Source organism: Pholcus phalangioides, unplaced genomic scaffold (assembly GCF_987345545.1).
Source record: "Pholcus phalangioides strain wild (caught in Gottingen) unplaced genomic scaffold, Ppha-v1.0 ptg000018l_1, whole genome shotgun sequence".
NCBI classification, from domain to species: domain Eukaryota; kingdom Metazoa; phylum Arthropoda; class Arachnida; order Araneae; family Pholcidae; genus Pholcus; species Pholcus phalangioides.
Genome location: NW_028301611.1, coordinates 6687329 through 6706647, shown reverse-complemented (window position 1 = coordinate 6706647; position 19319 = coordinate 6687329). Strand labels below are relative to the sequence as shown.

General features: G+C 39.8%; 1 protein-coding gene across 1 annotated transcript in view; it reads right to left on the bottom strand.

Annotated features, from left to right (window-relative positions):
• Positions 1–685: 685 nt before the first annotated feature.
• LOC149071628 (zinc finger protein basonuclin-2-like) overlaps positions 686–19319 on the bottom strand; it is a 210065-nt gene continuing 191431 nt past the window's right edge. The window contains exons 4-6 of the mRNA XM_089247741.1: positions 12593–12828; positions 6931–7346; positions 686–6833 (exon numbers count right to left, since the gene is read on the bottom strand). Coding sequence (XP_089103867.1) covers positions 3977–6833; positions 6931–7346; positions 12593–12828 — 3509 coding nt within the window. The 3' untranslated portion in view covers positions 686–3976. The remainder of the gene's footprint in view (positions 6834–6930; positions 7347–12592; positions 12829–19319) is intronic.

Here is a 19319-nt window from a genome sequence, read left to right as displayed (position 1 = left end):
CGTTTCAGACGTGCATATGCCTTTACAATGGTTTGTCACTTCTTCAATGCTGCCAGTATTATACAAATACAAATACAAATACAAATACAACGCCACAACAGGCAAATTGCCCAACGAGGTGGCTGACTTAAGAACATCATGGATCCCCGAGCCATTTTTTGGAGGCCCTACCTACTACTACTAGTACACCACACATGCACTCCCCCCCCACCGCGGAACCCCCCACCGAATCGGTACATGCGGGAATGTGCGTGTACGTGTAGTGAAACCTGACGTGAAGTTTTGTTGTTTCTCTGTAATGCTTGTTATGTGTAGTGCTGCCATCTGCCACTAGTTTTTCTAACTATGAGTGAAGTGTTATGATTGAATGACTTATCGTTGTAGGACTGTTGCTCTCTGTGGCGAGACTTTTTAACGGGGAGATCGGCTCGCATTTGCGCCTTGAAGTTGGGAACCACAGAAAACCAACTTCAGCCGACCACCACTGTGGGGTTCGAACCCGGATCCACGCATCGCGAGTCCGTAACTATAACCACTCGACCACCACATTATGCATGATAGTTCATTCCTTTATAATGGTATATCACTTTTTCGATCTCCCAGTAATTGAGGAAAACCCGGGCAGCGCCGGGTATTATAGCTAATATATGTAGACAGTAAATAACGAACTCCAATGGTACCCATCAACAACATTTATTTATTTTTTTTATATATATATAATATAATCAATTCAAAATTGTGCAACATTCATATGAACACACAATAAATCGAATAGAGGGAGGGTCTTTCCTTAGTTTTCCTTGTTCAAACAAATAAAACAAACACAAAATTCTAAATTATTATCTCTTATGGAGGGGGGGGGGGGTCTGTACAATTTGGGTATAAATCAGGGGCTTTTTAGTTGATTAGGATGACTTGATAACAGAGCTAATGCACAACTGGAATGTATAATTATGATAGGGCGAGACGACACACCATTCAAGAGAAATGGCCTTTTTATCTCGAATTATCCTCGGGGCTTTTTTATCATTATTACGAGATGAGACGAATTACGATTTCATCATTCTCAGTGTTGTCTTTAACGGGTGGGGGCCCTAAGGGGTCCGCGGGCACACGAATCAAACAAGGGGCCCCGAAATCGAAGAGTTTTGCTGATTCTGAAATTATCTTCAATTCTGAATTAATGTCGAAATTGTTTCACTTATTGTGAATTTAAATTTATTCCGAGTGATGTTTATTCAAAAATTACTAGCTAAATTCATTCTGGATTATTATTATTAATTCATAAATTATTCCTTTCATCAATTCTGATGTTATTTCATTCATTGATTCTGAAATAAATGACTTCTTTCCCAAAAAAAATTTCAGAATTTTTCTTTTTAATAGGATTTCTTCCATTTATTCTTGAACTTTCCATCAATTCTGAAATTATTTCTTATAATTTTGAAATTGTTTCTTGTAGTTGCTTTAAAATTATAGGATGAAAAATACTATGACTAAATACACCTAGGACTATAAGATGAAATAATTCCAAAAATAAATAGAAATATATTCTGAAATTATTCCTTTGATTTGTCCTGAATTTCTGTTTATTCTAATTTATTTCTTTTCTACAATTCTGAAACTATAATTCTGGATTTTGTTGATCAATGCCGAAATTGTTTTCTTTCATCCCAATTTTCTATTTATTCTAAAATTATTCCGCCTATTAATTCTGAAATTACTTTTTTCAATTCTGTATCTTCATATTTCTTTCTAATTTACTTCTTTTCTACAATTCTGAAACTATAATTCTGGATTTCGTTCATTAATGTCATTAATTTTTTTTTATGAAATTCTTATTTTCACTCATTTTTGAATTTTCCATCGATTCTGAAATTATTTCCCATATAATTATATAATTTTATTTTTATCCTGAATTTCTATTTATTATAAAATTATTTCATCCCATAATTCTGAAATTTTTCGTCTGACCTGTCCTGAATTTTTCTAAGAGTTCCTTCTTCTCTACAATTCTGAAACTATATCCATAATTCTGGATTTCTTTCATCAAAATTATTTGTTTCTTTTACCCTAAATTTCTATATTCATTCTAAAATTATTTCTTTCATTAATTCTGAATTTTCCTCTATTAATTCTGAGACAATTTCTTTCGCTCATTCTGATTTTTTTTTTTAAATTCTGACATTGTTTCACCCTTCACGTGACGTCACTCACCCGTTCTCTTTTCATTGTGAGGTTATTTCCTTCACTAATTTTGGAATGAATAAAATTTTTTCATTCATTTATTCTTGAATTTTCTATCTCACACACATGCCCCACAATTCTGAAATCATTTCACGTACTTATCCTGAATTTAAATTTATTCTGAAACGTTTTACTTTTATCGTTTTTGTGTGAAAATTCCTCATTAAATTTTATTTAGTGTGCAAATATTTTGCAGTTTTTCCTTATTTATGTGTACCTTTTGAAAGTTTGCCCGACCCCCGAAAGTACATGAAATCAGAGCTCAAGGCGGTTAGGCTTGTCTGAACTCGTTGAGACAGTTCAATCTTGTACTAATCCTGGATTTCCATTCATTCTATAATTGTAAAATTATTCTTTTCACTTATCCGGAGTTCCTGTTCATTCTGAAAATTTTCATCAATTCTGAAATTACATCTTCGGAATTTTACAAATTCGAAATTTCATTTATTCTGAAGTTATTTCAGAAAGAATTTTCACTCCCATGCCAAAATTCCTTCCATTAACTCAGATTTTTCATTCATAAATTTCTGCAATTATTTCCTCATTCCTGAATTTTCATTCATAAATTTCTACAATCATTTCCTCATTCCTGAATTTTCATTCGTAAATTTCTACGACCATTTCCTCATTCCTGAATTTTCATTCATAAATTTCTACAATCATTTCCTCATTCCTGAATTTTCATTCATAAATTTCTACAATCATTTCCTCATTCCTGAATTTTCATTCATATTTCTTTAAATAATTTCTTCCAATTAGCACGAAATTAATTTTTTTCTGGATTTTACCTTATTCTGAAACCATTTCATTAATTCAGAATTTCAATTCAATTATGCGCGTATTTTTTTTTTTTGTGCAGGTATTTTGCATTAATTCTGCCTACTTAATGCTGGCCCCAAACCACTGAAGTTCATGAAATCAGGACTCGAGGTATTTAGGGCCCCTTAAACTCATTAAGACATCACTGACATAACTCCATACATAATCAACACGTACAGAAAAAAAAAAAAACAATTTCGACTCGAACCCCTCAAACCCATACTAGAATTCGAGATCGATCGAACATATACACTCACACACACAAACACACGTACACACTGGCGCTTGGCATTTTTTGTACAAGGGACAAAATAATAATAATATACTGTACATCTACGACGAGGAAAAGACATTGACGACATCATCATCATCATCATTTTAAAAATAATAATCCAAGGAATACTGATCATAACGGACAAAATACGTCATTTGTCGTATTTCTCTTTAACGACGCATAATAATGATAATTATCGTACAATACATTACGGAACGTATTTTACGGTAAACCAAAAAAAAATAATAATAAGAACTTAAATCGTAAAAATAAATAAATTTTTCTTCTAACATTTAATATATGTACAAAAATTGGGAAAACAAATGAAAGCACCGAAACAAACAATACATTGTTCTTTTTTTATGTAATATATTCCAAGGTAAATATTATATATTTAATATATATATATTTATACTAATAATTATTATTATATTAAAGAGTTTTTTTTAATATATATATAGGGAGTTCGATTTGTATATTGTCAGCGACTTCATTGGCAAGAGCGCACACTTAGGACAAAAACTTGGCACACATAGGGAGTAGGTTCCTCTTATTGCAGGTATTCCGAAACGAAAAAAAAATGAAAAGTTGGGGGGCTCGTCGATAGGGGGTCACATGCGAGTCGTTGAATGAGGCTCACGAGTCCGGGGACTCCCTCTTCAGTCGGTGGATCCCGTGCCCTTCGTCGCTGCAATGTTTGTCTTTGTCAGATTTGGTCAAGAACACCTTGTGGCAGATTTCCGAGGGGCAGGGGACCAGACTTGGGAGGTGGTTGCCTTCGTAGTGGTCTTTGAGGTGGAAAGAGTCGCAGAATACCCTCTGGCAGAAGTTGCACGGGTACCGTCCGTCGCCGTCCTGGGCGAGTTCGGACTCGAGGGACAGGGGCTGCCGGCCGCCGCTCCTCGCAGTCCTGCTGTCCTTGCCGGACGACGACGGGGACGACGGCGAGTGGAGGCGGGGGCTCGGCGTCGAGCTGATGGAACTGAGCGGGGTGTCGTCCCTGCCGTCCGATATCGCCGTGCCGCCCTCGTTGAGGGACGAGTTTGACGCGGATGTCGGAGGCACCATGAACGCCGGGTGGAACCCGGGCATGATGCCCAGAGGGCCCGGGATGCCCAGCGGGCCCCCGAACGGAGTGGAGGGCAGGAACCCTTCCTGCAGTCGGCTGTGGTAGAAGTCTGCGAAGTTTAGAGGCAGGCTCTGAGGATCGTACAGTCTGGAGAAGTAGTCGTCGCGGAGCTGTGTGCCGGGGTGTGCGTAAGGGAATATGGCCCCCTTGTCGAAGTAGTGACCCTTGTCGACGGAGGTGGACAGAAGTTTCCTGTGGAGATTAAGATTAGCACTGTGGCGGTCCCGGCTGCGCTTGGAAGGGAAGGCCGCGTTGCATCCTTCGACGGTGCACTTGTGCATCAGTTTCAGATGCACGTTCTGGTAGTGAGTCTTGACGCCGAAGTGGTTCTGGAAAATCTTGCCACACGCTATGCATCGCCTGGGGTTCTCCTTGTCGACGGGGACGTCTATGCCACTCATCATGGAAGCGTCTCGATACATGGGTAGCATCTGCATCTGACTGTCGACGTCCGGATCGGCGGCTCCCATCGGCAATCCGCTGCTGGTGATGGCCATCGGTAGGGGTTGAGGTTCGGACGATGGCGCCCGTATGTTTTTCTCCCGGGGCACCGGATCAGACGTGGGGGCAGCGGATGACGCTAGACCCAATCCGGGTGCGTGGTATGATATGCCGGTTGAAGTTGTCGATGACATGTGATGGCTGAACGTGGATTTGGTATGGTTGAGGAGGCCGGTGAAGGCTCCTAATGAAAGTGTCTCGAGGTGCCGTAGGGGACTCTCAGAAATTTCCTCGCTGTCTACGCCAGTGGATTTTGGAGCGGGTTCCCGGTGTTTCGACGACAAATCAAGAGTGACCGGCTCTCTATCCTTGGTTGTCAAATTCTCGGCCCTGAAATTGTTCGAGAAAGACATCGCGTTTGTCGTGTGGATATCGGGGCGGTCATCGGCGCCGAATTTCGCGGACGCGTGCACGCGATCTGCGCCGGAGCTTTCCCTCTTGATATTATCTGAGGACGACGGCATCACTTGTTGTTCCGGCTGTTTCGCGGTTGCCGAATTGGAATCCTTATCCAGATCGTCGTCTTTGGAATCGTCCTCGAGGAGGTCGGAGCTGAACTCGTCGGACTTCGACAGCAGCCCGTTGTCGTCGACGAAAGTGTCGCTGCTACTCTCGTCGGTGGACACGTACTGGAGGTCGTCGTCGCTGGCAGCCGTGCATTTCGTCGGGTTGAAGCTCTTCCTCTTCCGGACGCCCTTGTTGAGCGAGTCCGACTGACAGCCGCGATCGTCCTTGACGGTGAGATCGATCCCCTCGTCACCGTCGTTGCTCGCGTCGCCGTTCAGTTCGAAGCGTTGCTTCTTCGTCAGTTGCAGAACCTCGTCGATGTTGTTTTCGATGCTCTGGTGCTGGTGGGGGCGATTCGATTTCCCACCCTCCGGAGAAGAATCGTCGACGGTACTGGAAGGTAGATTGCTGTCCATCTTGTTGTGATGCGAGTCGTTAGAAGAATGGATCATTCTCGTCGATGATATGTCCTGTTCCGAAGGTGGCAGCGCGTGCATCACCGATTGCAACGGCATCATCCCGGTCGCGTTCCCGTTGTTGAAGTTGATCAGGGTGGACGACGGGATCAGCGGGTACGGAAGAGAGCTCCGACCGTCGTGGTGGGAGATTTTCCTCCTGAGATTCGGGGTGTGGAGTTTCGGGTTCGGGTTCGCGCTGTGACGATTCCGGCTCCTCCTGGAGCTGAACATCATGTTGCATCCGTCGACTGTGCACTTGTGCATTTCTCTCAGATGCACTGCGCTGAAGTGTATCTTCAGAGCACCTTTATCGCAGAATGTTTTCAGACAAACATGACACTGAACTCTCTTCTTACCGGTCGCCGGATTTGTGGTCATAGCGCTGAGCATCATGGGATTCCAACGCCTCTTCATGGGGTTCGCCGACTTCCTGAGGTGACGGATCTTCTTCGCTGCGAAGATCGAATCTAGGTGAGGGTGACCGATCGGAATATCGTGGTGTTGAGATAGATTGATGGCTCCGCCGTCCGTTTCGTTGTCGCTTCCTTCGTCCGTGGCGCTCATGCTGAGATCGGACGTCATAGCGTTGAAGCGGCTGTTGTTATTGTTGTTATTATTATTAGTGTGTGACGTCATGAAGGATGTCGTGACTGCACTGGACACCAGCGTGTAGTTGGAGTTGGCCATGGTAGCTGTGGGTGATGGTAAAGGAGTGCTCTGGGGAGGGTGGTGATGGGCGAAGTGTAGTCCGAGAGGAAAACCCTGAGAGCGAATGTCTGGACTGGCGCGGTCTCTCCTGAAATCATACGGCTGCATGTTCTGTAGCTTATTCAGAGGTGACGAAGAAAGAGGACTGTTCATCGGTGACGCTGTCGTCGGTGAGGGAGAAGTCGTTGAGCTGAAATTAGAGAAGAGAAGCCAATTTTAATTTCAACTGAAAACTGAATTTGAGAATCAGAGCTGTTTTTGCACACATCGGAAAAATCTTAGTTTACCTGACACTTGACGGTGGTCTACTCGCTCGTGTAACTGGAGTCGGCATGGATGCAGTGACTGCCGTCATCGAACTGGCAGTTGGAGTCATTGGTAGCGTCACTTTCACTGACTGATGGTGGTGGTGGTGGTGGGGGTGATGATGATGATGCTGCTGCTGCTGTTGGGACGTCGACGACGACGTGCCGATGGTCGAATTCGATGTCCGGCAAGTCCTCTGGATGAACCTCTTGATGTCAGATTCCGAATAGTCTCTCGACGAATGAACGATGTGATCGGCTCCATCGACAGCGTCTTGCAGAAGCAGCTGCTGGGCAATCGGTTTGGTTTCTCCGAACCTTAGGAACTGTTGCAGGATCAAGGGTTCCTCTTCACGGGATGGCATAGTCCAGCGCTCTAGGGCCTGCCCTCGGAAATCCTGCAATAGAATCACGCATTAGGAAGTCGATATAAAATATCCTTGGACAAATCGTGAATATCTCGTTCATTCAAGAAAGAGTGTTCGTAAGTTTTTTGGCAATTCGTGGTTCCTTTGCATTTAACGGACGTTTACCTGTAGTTCGTGTAACCTTGGCCTTCGTTTACTCTCATCCCAGCGATCATTTAACCTCAGCGTCATTGCCTTAACGTCCATTTACCGCAAGTCATCATGTCTAAGCCACTTACATTGTTAGATTATTCCGTTGTTCCAGCCATAGTTACCAGTTGCTCAGACTTTCTAACCATCGTTACCCCCCCTTCCCGTTGCTCCAGAAAAAATTAACACGTTGTTCTCTGGTTTCAGATGGCGTCTCCTAGCATCCACGGAATTCTTGCCTTAGCCATCATTAACACGCTGCTACATTGTTCAAGACATCATTAACACGTTGCTCCATTTTTCTAGCACTCGTCACCAAACTGCTCCAGCCATCGCTACCAGGTTGCCCCGTTATTCTAGCCATAGTTACCACCTTGCCTTATTGTTCTAGCCGTCGTTAAGATGTTTCTCCGTTTCCCTAGCCATTGTTACCTCGTTTTCCCGTTTTCTTAGCCATCGTCACCCGGTCGCACCATTCGCATTACCATGTTGTTGTAGCCATCGTTACAACGTCGCCCACTCATTCTAATGGTCATTTGTTCACTGACCGTTTCTCCTAGCAATCATTTACCCACGGCCTTCTTGTTTTAGCCATCAACACGCTGTTCCTTTGCCATAATTTGTAATTTTTCCGCGTTCATAACAGTAACAATTTTTGTAACGTAATTCACACTTATATAAATATGCGCACATGAATATTCCCGGCATGACGCGTTTGACGATCTCCCTCTGGTAGCCGCGGCGAATAGTTTGAGAAACACTTTGTTGCGCAGAAAGCGTGGCGGGCAACGAACTGAATTAGTATAGACGCAGATCAAATGAATACAAGCAGAAGCAGGACGAGCATTGGGGGAGGGGGATCTTATCAGTAGTCTTTTATATGTCCATTTCCGTGTTATCACCGCGTATGCCTCTCGACGCCGACATCATTAAATTCACATGAAGAGTCCACGGATTCAATTTCCCCCCATTGGTAGTTAATAGGATTCACGAAATTATTAAGATACATCACATAAAATACATGTCCACCGATATGATAATGATCGAACGATTCGATTTCACTCCCCCCCCCCCTTTCGAAAAGGGAATCGAAATACTAATTGATGCGAGAGACATCTGGTGTCCGTTTAAACTTTCATGTAATCATGTCACTGAGGTGAATAAGTAAACACTGGCTGACAAGAGCTCAGGTAGTAATTAAATCCTAGGCCATTTTGGAGGAGGAGGCATTACATAAGGACGGGGAAAAAAAACAAAAACACATTTTTTTTTCCCATCATGCTATCGGATTATTATTTTTTTCATCACCATTTCTATTACAGTCCATGTCTCGTGATTCTCCCCGTTCCCCCCGGGGTCCCTGAGAAAAAAAGGTGCGCCCATGTTATTAAAGGAACAAATTTTCTTGTCACTGAATTTGAGGACTTCCTGCGGTCTTTTTTTTTTCTCCTTCCTAACTCCCTCCTTAAACGAGGACTGAGACAGGGGGGGGGGATTATAGAAGATATGATGGATGACCGTGGTGTCGCAACCTTGTCGTTTGGGCCGTCCTCACGATATGTCATCAATATATATATATATATACTCATACACATTATACTGTATATAATATACACTGCATAGTCTTTTTTTTTTGCTGTTGCCAATTGACTTCAAGACTTCATTTCATGCTCTGAGACAGAGATGAATGATAGAAACGAAATGTTGGCGAGATTGTGAAAGTCCATCGTTGGCGAGACGTCACATCTCCGAGGTCGTCCCGAATCTGAAAACAATGGAATTTCGGCGAGATTCCATCACGAAATAACTCCCACTGTTGCAAGGTCTAGTTTCGATGAGAACGGGTGAAGTGGGAAATGCGTGATAAGATAACAGAAATGTCACCGATTGGCGATCGAGAGTAGCAATTTTGATGAGGACTTTTTTTTTTTAGATTAGGCTGCCATTTTTATTGGCCTAATTAATGATCATTCTCTGGTTGCCGTGTGAGGCTATGGCGAAGAATCTTGACAGTACAAGACCAGCAGCTGCTTAACGCGAACTGCGAAGCAGATGAATTAGTTAATTGGCGTAGTTCGGTGTACCGAGAGTTGAGAAATTGACGAGAAGTCTACAGCAGGCTACAACATGTTGAATACCGCATGTTGCTTGCAAACCGCATACACCCCTTTTCGTTTAAATCTGAGATTTTGGACCAATCCCCATTAATGTGACCGAAGATGGGCATGTTTCGGGATACCCTGGGATATCCCTGGTAACGTATGAGGTTAGCCAATATTTGATACTTGACATACTAAACCACCCCCTAGACTGCAAGATGTGACCGAAGATGGGCATGTAGCCCATTCCATGGGTTCGGGATACCCTGGGATATCCCTGGTAACGTATGAGGTTAGCCAATATTTGATACTTGACTTACTAAACCACCCCCTAGACTACAAGATGTTTACGTCTTATTTATTTATATGACCGACAGAAACTTGAATCGTTGCACACACATTCAAACATTCACATTATTCTTTCCAAAAAGTAGGCCAGCTTGGTCCTTAGGGCCACCTCTTCCCCAAGGTTGATAAAACGGCCCTGGATTCAACGTTAAATCAGCTCTCTAAAAATAAAAAAAAATTAGCATCGGAACAGCCTCCAGCCGAATCGATATACGAAAATTCCATTCCGTAAAAACGGGACACGATCACGTGGATGATTTCAACTTCCCAGAACATCATCCAGGATCAACGCCTGCCGGTGTGCGACACGAAAAATCTTCATAAACAAGCATATTTTCGATTAACAGGAGAATGTCAGAGAGCTCTTCAGGCCTATGACGCGTCATTTGACCACGTAGATTCCTCCCTACAGACGGACATTTTCGCGTCTTTTGATTGCCGCTAGCGTGATTAGCTCCACAAAATGAGAAAACCCTATTAATGTACAAGGGCAAAGAATAAAAGGGCTGGATCATTCCATATTTACTTATCGTCTTCGACGATGATAGAGCTAAGACGAAAGTCACGTCAATCCGTAGGAGGGTGAATGAAAAGGAACCTGTTCTAAGGCTAAAAGGTGGGAAAAACAAACTGTTGCTGTATCTTGTCACAAGTCATTTTGTTCGCTGTCCTCCCTTGTCTTTTTATATAAAAGACATTTTTCCCCCCTTATAATCTCAAGGTCTTATTATACGTATATATATACACACACACACACTACATGCATACGTGTCACGGCTGGTGACAGTTCATTAAGATGACAGATTGATAATGAAGGACGACGACTAGCCTGGCTACGTTGTTTGTTTGTGTGTGTGTGTTTTCCTCTCTCTCACAATTTCATTTTGAAACGAGTGACATGGATTAAGAAAAAGGAAAATTTTGCATGCAATTGGACAGTGTAACACTTCAATAGACGTTTTGTGTCTTGGCCGGAGGGAGGGAAGGGAACTGAAAGAATCACATGATTGCTCCCATGCTGTTGCGACATGGTTTGCTTGTGGAAGGATTTGACACTTTTGACCGAGGAAAATCCCGCTATATTGACATAGCCTCGTTTGTTAAGAAAGCTGTGGGTAAGTTGTTGATTGCAAAATGTGCGCGCGGTGGATGTCGGAGATCTTGTGGATACTACTAATGAATTGATATAGACATTTATGTGTGGTTAGTGTGCTGATTTTAAACGCCGAAGGGGTTGAGCCATCACCCGCTAAAGGGGGAAGGGGGGTATTGGGTGTGCAGTGTTCTTCAAAGTTTGACGTGGACTAGTGCCGGTTCGCGAAAAATTTCGCTCCATTCACGAAACCGCTACAGTTTTATATTTAATAAATTTAAATACCGTTCGCGTTATTTTTTTTTTCTGGTCCGCAAATTATTTCTCTTATTTGTGTGTTTTTGCCAGTACCTTAACTAGACGCTTAAGAGAGCATGAAAGACCGAGCACGGCCAGGCTCTGTCGCTTATAAGTCCATTGCTCTAGAGGGCGTGGTCGTGCTGGGGAAAAATCTGATTTACAAGAAGAAAAAAATAATTGGTGCCCCTATCATGTATGCGCATTCATATACAATTAAAAAAAACATGTGCAAGGTCAGCCTTTATACGAAGAACGAATGAATTCGTGGGGGAAGGATATTTTAGGGTACCTAGAGGACCCTTTGACAACATGCATTCAAATACGAGATTCAAGGTAACATGAATTGATTTAAATATGTACACAAAAGTGCGAGACTGTACAAAACAAATAAGTAAGATAAATAATAAATCGGGAGTTCCTCATGTGGGACCTAAAGTAACAAGAACCAAACATTACCCCGGCAACGTACATACGTTAGAGCCGCGCATGCATTCATGCACACGCACGCGCGTTTCTACATGTACCAATTGATTAGAAATTCCGCAGAGGACTGGGAGTACGAGGTGTATGTGTGGTTTAGTTGGGTTATCGGCAGTGATTTCCGACTGATATCTAAAGGCCGAAACATGGTACAATGACGTGACATGATTACCCAGCACATTTGTCTCCACTATAGGTAGGCCATCGCAAAAGTAACTTCATGCGTACATGGACTATAACGGCTATTACTGTTCCAATAGAGCTTTTTTGAACCGAGTATAGAAACGATTGTAGATAAGGTTACACTTTCTGACCTCCTACCTAGTCTTGCAGGTTGATAATGATAATTTATCGGGGGGGGGGGGAAGTCTGGTCCAAACTAGAAAAAAAGACATTGTCGACCAGAAGAAAAAAGACACTGTTGACCAGAAGAAAAAGACACTGACTGTTGACCAGAAGTGTGTGTTAATATTGTGTTAACAAGTGGAGAGGACATGTCTACATAAAAATTCGTAATCCTAATAACCATAAACGAATTTCCCGACCTATGTTAGGATATTGGTCTGTTCCGTGGTTAGCATAAGTCATAAGAATACCCGAATGATTATATTATCCGTGATTCTAATAAGGAGCGCCTACTGTTTTATTCAAAAATGGGCTTTTTCCCCACTAACTTCCGTTTCGATAATCCGGCACAGCCTGATCCGATATGTGCGGAATTAGCGGGAGTAACTACTGTAATTAAGAAAGTTCCAGTCAATTCTTACTTGTATGATGTATCCTCGCGTGTAATCCTCCCACGTCCATCCGAAACCATGGAGGACATCAATGACTTTTTCTCTTTGTAGGACGCTGAAGAGCCTGTCCAGCAGGATTTTCAGCCTTATTGGTACGGCTTCGGTACCGTAGAGCATCAGAGAGGCGACGTCGAATGCCGTCGTCGCTTGCACTAGTTCGACAGTGTGGCAGTTGAAAAGATGTCGGAAACCAAGCTTGTCCATCGCTGCAAGGAAAAAGTACGAGATTCAATTAGCATTTGTACTGGTATGATCAAATATCTAAAATAATGAAACATTGCATTGCAAACATTGCTCTAAACACACAACAAGATTTTCGATTTCAGTATTTAGAACATTGATTTTACTTCTGAGTGTCTGAATTGCCAAATATTACTTAGAGCAAACAACAAAATCCAAAGCATTTTCATCTGAGTAACGAAATTTCAAACTCTGTACTCAACTGAAGACGCTGCAAATTTTAATGTTACGAATGCGGCATTTTGTGGCATTGCATTGCTGCAAATAACGATATTTTGTAGTACTGCATTGGCACAAAAAAGAAACTTTGTAGCATAGTTCCAAAAAAAAAACCCGCATTTTGTGGCATCGCTCTATTGAAAATTTAAAAAAAAACAAAAAAACACGGCATTACTGACAATTCAAATATTGTACTGATTGATCCAAAATAAATGTGTTGTTACATCGCTCTACTGACAAATTCAAACATTGTAATGTCCAAAAAACGATATTTTTTAGCATTGTTCCAAACACCGACAGTCGAACATTATTGAAAAAGAATAGCATTTTGTAGATCTATCTCCGAGCAATGCTCCAAAGTGAATGAAATTCACCGTATTGCGTAAAGCGAAAACTAATATAAAATTAACTATTGATAAATGAATGGCAAACAAACAAATTTCACTGTTGTAAGCAACAAAGATGAAGTTTTTTGAAAATTTGCTTCAAACAATAAGACTCACTGATTCCTTCAAACAATGAATGACTTTGAACAATTGCTTCAAACAATAAGACTCACTGATTCCTTTAAACAATGAATGACTTTGAACAATTGCTTCAAACAATGAATGACTTTGAACAATTGCTTCAAACAATAAGACTCCCATCAACTGTTTCACACAATAAGACTCCCATCAACTGTTTCACACAATAAGACTCCCATCAATTGCTTCAAACAATGAATGACTTTGAGCAATTGCTTCTCAAACAATGAATGACTTCGAACAATTTCTTCAACCAATAAGACTCTGACCAATTCCTTCAAACAATATTGCCGCCGAGCAGTCGAATGGTTAGGAAGATAGCCTCTGACTATACAGGTCTGAGTACGAACCCCGGATCGGGCATGGATGTCTACTAAACACTAACAAATTCCCTGCACGGATTACGCCGATCCCTTGGGAATAGAGGATCACGTTATCATCAAAAAATAACAAGACTCTGACTATCTCTTCAAACAATGATTAACTTTAAATATTGTTTTAATCAATAATGACTTTTCAAACACTACTGCGATCGACAATGAGCTTTCAATCACCATATTTCTAATCAAATAGTAATAATTTTCATACATGTATAAATTACTACTATCATATTTCTCCAAGACGGATTTAAATAGTTAGCAATTTTAAAACAACGTGATGTTTAATTTCTTGGGTTAATTACATTCCAATCAATTAAAACATAACACCACAGAAAAATCCAAAACAAAATATTTCACAGCGGCGAATTATTTTTTCCAGTTGAAACTAATTAAAACGCTCCCGCTCAAATTTCACACATGAAAGAAAACCCCAAACGCACACAAACTCAAAGCGCATATAAATCTTTATTAAACACACTCCGCCAATTAAGAAGTTTCTTAAAAACACAAGTTCCACGGAACGAAAATAAAAACTTCCCCCCCTCCCCACTGAAAACGCTAAATTATTATTAAAAATAGCAAAAATATAAGCAGCAAACTAAAAATAATAATAACGTTGAAAGTGAAAACGTATCCGAAATTAAGTTTCTCAAAAAATATCTCGCGAGAGATCTCGTTGAAATACGAGAAACAAAAATCCTTTTTTGTGTGTTTGTATGAAACGTACAATTAACTCGAAATTTCAGCAACATGTATGCACAAATTATTTTTACGTAAGGAGAGCGTGGTGGGGAAAAACACCATCTCAATTGAAGAGGAAACACTGTGACTTCTGTTTTTAAATGGAGATGACGTGCCGCCCTTTTCAAAAATAGGTATTTTATGCGCATAAAAAGCGTTTCTTTTTTTACTTTTTACTACTATGAGAGAAAGAACTCTTTCCTTCAATTAATAAACGCGTGAGGAAAGGCAGTCACGACATCAAGATGTAGGGGAAAGAACGCCGCAAAAAAATTAAAACACACTACCTAAGAAGTTTCTTAAAGAATTAAACCTTTCGCTAATTTGCATATAGGAGGAGGCGTGCGGGCGGGGGGGGGGGGGGTTACGTAATTCAAGAACTAAATACATTTCTTTTTACGTACTGCGGGGGTATTTTTTTTTTGTCTCGGCACAAAAGCGTGCGAAGTCTCTCACGCCTTAATCTCGAGAATGAGTAATTTTTTTTTTCCCCGTGTTTTTCTTAATTGAGAAGTTTTCCTTTTTATATATAAAATCATGTAACACAAATGTAAAAGTATTTATAAACATTACAATGTAGAAAAATTTGAAATTAGGTGGTTTTTGTTTTTGGAATGTGTTAATTTTGTTGAAAGGTTCGGATCCTCTAATTTTTCAAAATAATTTTTTTGAATTATTTCTGAAAAAAATTGTTTTCCGGTTCAAAAGGATTAGTTCAAAGGATTTATTTTTAATTTAGAAAAATCTAAAATATTATTTTTTTAAATCCTTAGAAACCAATAAAGTTTTGATTATGTCCTTAATTGAGAATTTAAATGTCTAGTGGTGTAGGGGCAATGAATGAACGAACGCCAGAACTTTGCTACTGGACTTATCCCGTTGCCGAGATCTCTTCCGGCCCAGCTTCGTGGCAGAGTCTGGAGTGGTGTAGAAGCCCGTGGCCCGGTAAATTTCTTTTGTGTAAGTGAAAGGCCCGGTCATACGTACAACTAATGGGAAATTAATGGGAAAAATGAAACTGCTTATCACTCACGGCCCGGTGTGACTAGTGTAGTGTTAAGGCGTTAGTACTGGCCCGCGGTTCAGAAACACTGGTCTAAAGCATTCACCCGGAAAGTGAAAGGACGTGGGTTCGATTCCCCGCAGGGACAGTTGAATTTCCTCTTTCCGAAATATATCTTCACATCAGCCAGCTGTTAAAAACCTTTGAATTTAAATGTGTTTATCATTATTGTTTAGGAATTCGAATGAAATAATATTTGATATAACAGATGTTTTGAACTTTTAAAAACGCGTCAATAGAATTTGAAGGTTTTCAATCGTGAAGTTAATGTTTCGCTATTTTTACACCAATTTTTTTGACAACAATGTACGTTTATTTTAGTTGTAATTAAAAAAAAAAAGAAGGTTTGTTTCAATTCGTGTTTGAAGGAGAAGAAAGCTTACATTCTAGGCAACGCATATTCAACAATGATTTTTTTTTTGATTAGTGTAAATTATACTGTTTGCAAAATCACGTCAAATAAACAACGCAGTAAGAGTTTATTTAAACAACAAAGAGAAGCAAGAATTCATTCAAACAATGGAGAATAATAAACAATGATTTATTCAAACAATGGAGAATAATTAGCAATGATTTATCAAAGCAATGGACAGCAACAAGAGTATATTTAAAGAAAAGGGGTGGGGCTAGCAACAAGGGTTTACTAAAACAATGGGAGACAGCAGCAAGGATTTGTTAGCAATAGTTTCCTCTAATCATGGATAGCAACAATAGTTTCCTCTAATCATGGATAGCAACAATAGTTTCCTCTAATCATGGATAGCAACAATAGTTTCCTCTAATCATGGATAGCAACAATAGTTTCCTCTAATCATGGATAGCAACAATAGTTTCCTCGGACAATGAATAGCAACAATAGTTTCCTCAGACAATGAATAGCAACAATAGTTTCCTCAGACAATGAATAGCAACAATAGTTTCCTCAGACAATGAATAGCAACAATAGTTTCCTGAAACAACTGATAGCAATAATAGTTTCCTCAAACAACTGATAGCAATAACAGTTTCCTCAAACAACTGATAGCAATAACAGTTTCCTCAAACAACTGATAGCAATAATAGTTTCCTCAAACCATGGATAGCAACAATAATTTGCTCAAACCATGGATACCAACAATAATTTGCTCAAACCATGGATACCAACAATAATTTGCTCAAACCATGGATAGCAACAATAGTTTCCTCAAACCATGGATAGCAACAATAGTTTCCTCAAACCATGGATAGCAACAAGGATTCCTTATCAATAATAGTTACCTCAAAAAAAAAATGGCTCTATCACCAATAGTTTCTTCAAACAACAAAAACACTGTTTCGCTAACCACGGAAAGCAACAGCAGAGTAGTTTTCCCAAACAAACGGGGGACCAAAAAAATGACAACAATCTCAGCAAAAAGTCCACTAAGGAATAGCAGCAACAAGATGAAGTTGTAAAAAAAAAAATAAATTTGCACATTCAAGGATAATATAAATCATTCAAACTAGAAAAATAGAATGGAATAAGTATTACCCAGAGATATATCGTTCCCCCCCCCCCTTCTCTTTATAATATCCATTCGAACGCTTTTTTTACCTTCCCATAAAAAAATTTATGGTCCCGCGTTCAACACGCACGAAAAAGCACTTTTTTCGAAAAAAAACCGACATTTTACACACCGAGAATAAAACACAAAACTGCATGTTAAAATCTGATATAACAGAGTTGTTCGAGAACAAGAGGAAAAAGGCATTTGGTTCACAAATTCGTGGTTCGTGACAACGACAAAATGGATTTACGTACAAAACGATTCTTTACATATGTATAGATATATTTCTCTTTCTTATTCACTACGTAAGAAAAGAAGATTCCAGAATGTACCGAAGGATGGAATGCCGTTTGACGTGATAAAAACTGGAGTTGTGGGATTTTTTCCCCCGGTTAAATAACCGGGAAAAATGGGAAAAAAAGGTTATATTTTTATCGTGTAGTCTTCATTTTTCCATGAGAATTTATTGCAAAAACGGAAAAAAACGGATGTTTCTATTTATTTTCCCGTGTTTTTAGTCGAGTTTTCACGAAACTTGGAATTTGTTGCTTGTTTTTAAAACTGTGTGATTTTTTTTTCCTTCTATGGACTGTTAGGTTTATATATTGATTCGATTGTTATGTGGTGGTCGAATAGTTTGTTTTTGGGTTGATTAGCTTATCAATTATATTTTTTATTTTAAAGAATGCCGTGATGGCAGTGTAGTCTTAAGGCATGGGCCCGGGGGCCTCACAAAAACGGGATCTGGTTGAGATTTTCGAAAATTTGCCTGGTAGGGCCTCAGAAAAACCACTTGGCCCGGGGGCCCATGATGCTCTTAAGACGGCCCTGCGTGATAGTAATATGATTATTGTGATATGTTTGACAAATCTTTAACTTTAATTTTCAAGTAATTTTCATTTACATTTTTGTGTGAAATGAACATTTTTGGGAACTAGAAGTACTAGTGAGTGTCATAGTAATTTTTTCAAATTTAGTTTACAATGAAATTTGACTTTTTACAATTTTTCAAAAATGAAGTTTTCAGAAATTCTATTCCGATTTTCTATTTGAAATTTGTTTATTTCCTGACCATGCACGGAAATAATTTTGTTAAAATCAGAAAAAAAAATTTCCCAAAAATTTTTTTTGTCACAAGGTTTTCAAAAATTATAACCATTAATTATTTTGATTAAATTAAAATAATTTACATTAATTAGAAAATTAATTGGCAATTTACATTAATTACAAAGAAAAGCAATGAATACATGCCCAATTTCTTGAAACTTCAAAAATATAGTTATTTAAGTAGCCCGTCGAAAATTGTGCGATTTGGTCACGAATTGTGAGAGCGGTCAAAAATGGATTATTATGGACATTGTGTACATTTTTGGAAAAAAAATTCTTAAATAACAATGGTTTTACTGTTTACTTACTTTTTTGTGAAGTCTTAAATACAATGGTTAAAAATCCAGAGATTAAAATAGTTTTTAACTACACTCGGTTCACAATATTTGACGCAATGATGTGCCGATGATTGTTTTTAGTGTGTGTGTCTCTTTCCTTCTGGTCGACAGTGTCTATTTTCCTTCTGATTAACAGTGTCTCTTTTCTTCTAGTGTCTATTTTCTTCTGGTTAAGTGTTTTCCTCTGGTTAACAGTGTCTCTTTTCTTTTGGCCGACAGTGTCGCTTTCCTTCTGGTAGAAAGTGTCGCTTTCCTTCTGGTAGACAGTGTCTCTTTTTCTTCTGATTAACAGTACCTTTACTTCTGATTAACAGTACCTTTACTTCTGATTAACAGTACCTTTACTTCTGATTAACAGTACCTTTACTTCTGATTAACAGTACCTTTACTTCTGATTAACAGTACCTTTACTTCTGTTCGACAGCGTCTCTTTTCTTCTAGTGTCTCGTTTTCTTCTGGTCGACAGTGTTTTTTCTGCGGTTAACAGTGTCTTTTTTACTTCTGTAGCTAACAGTGTCTTTTTTACTTCTGTAGCTAACAGTGTCTTTTTCCTTCTGGC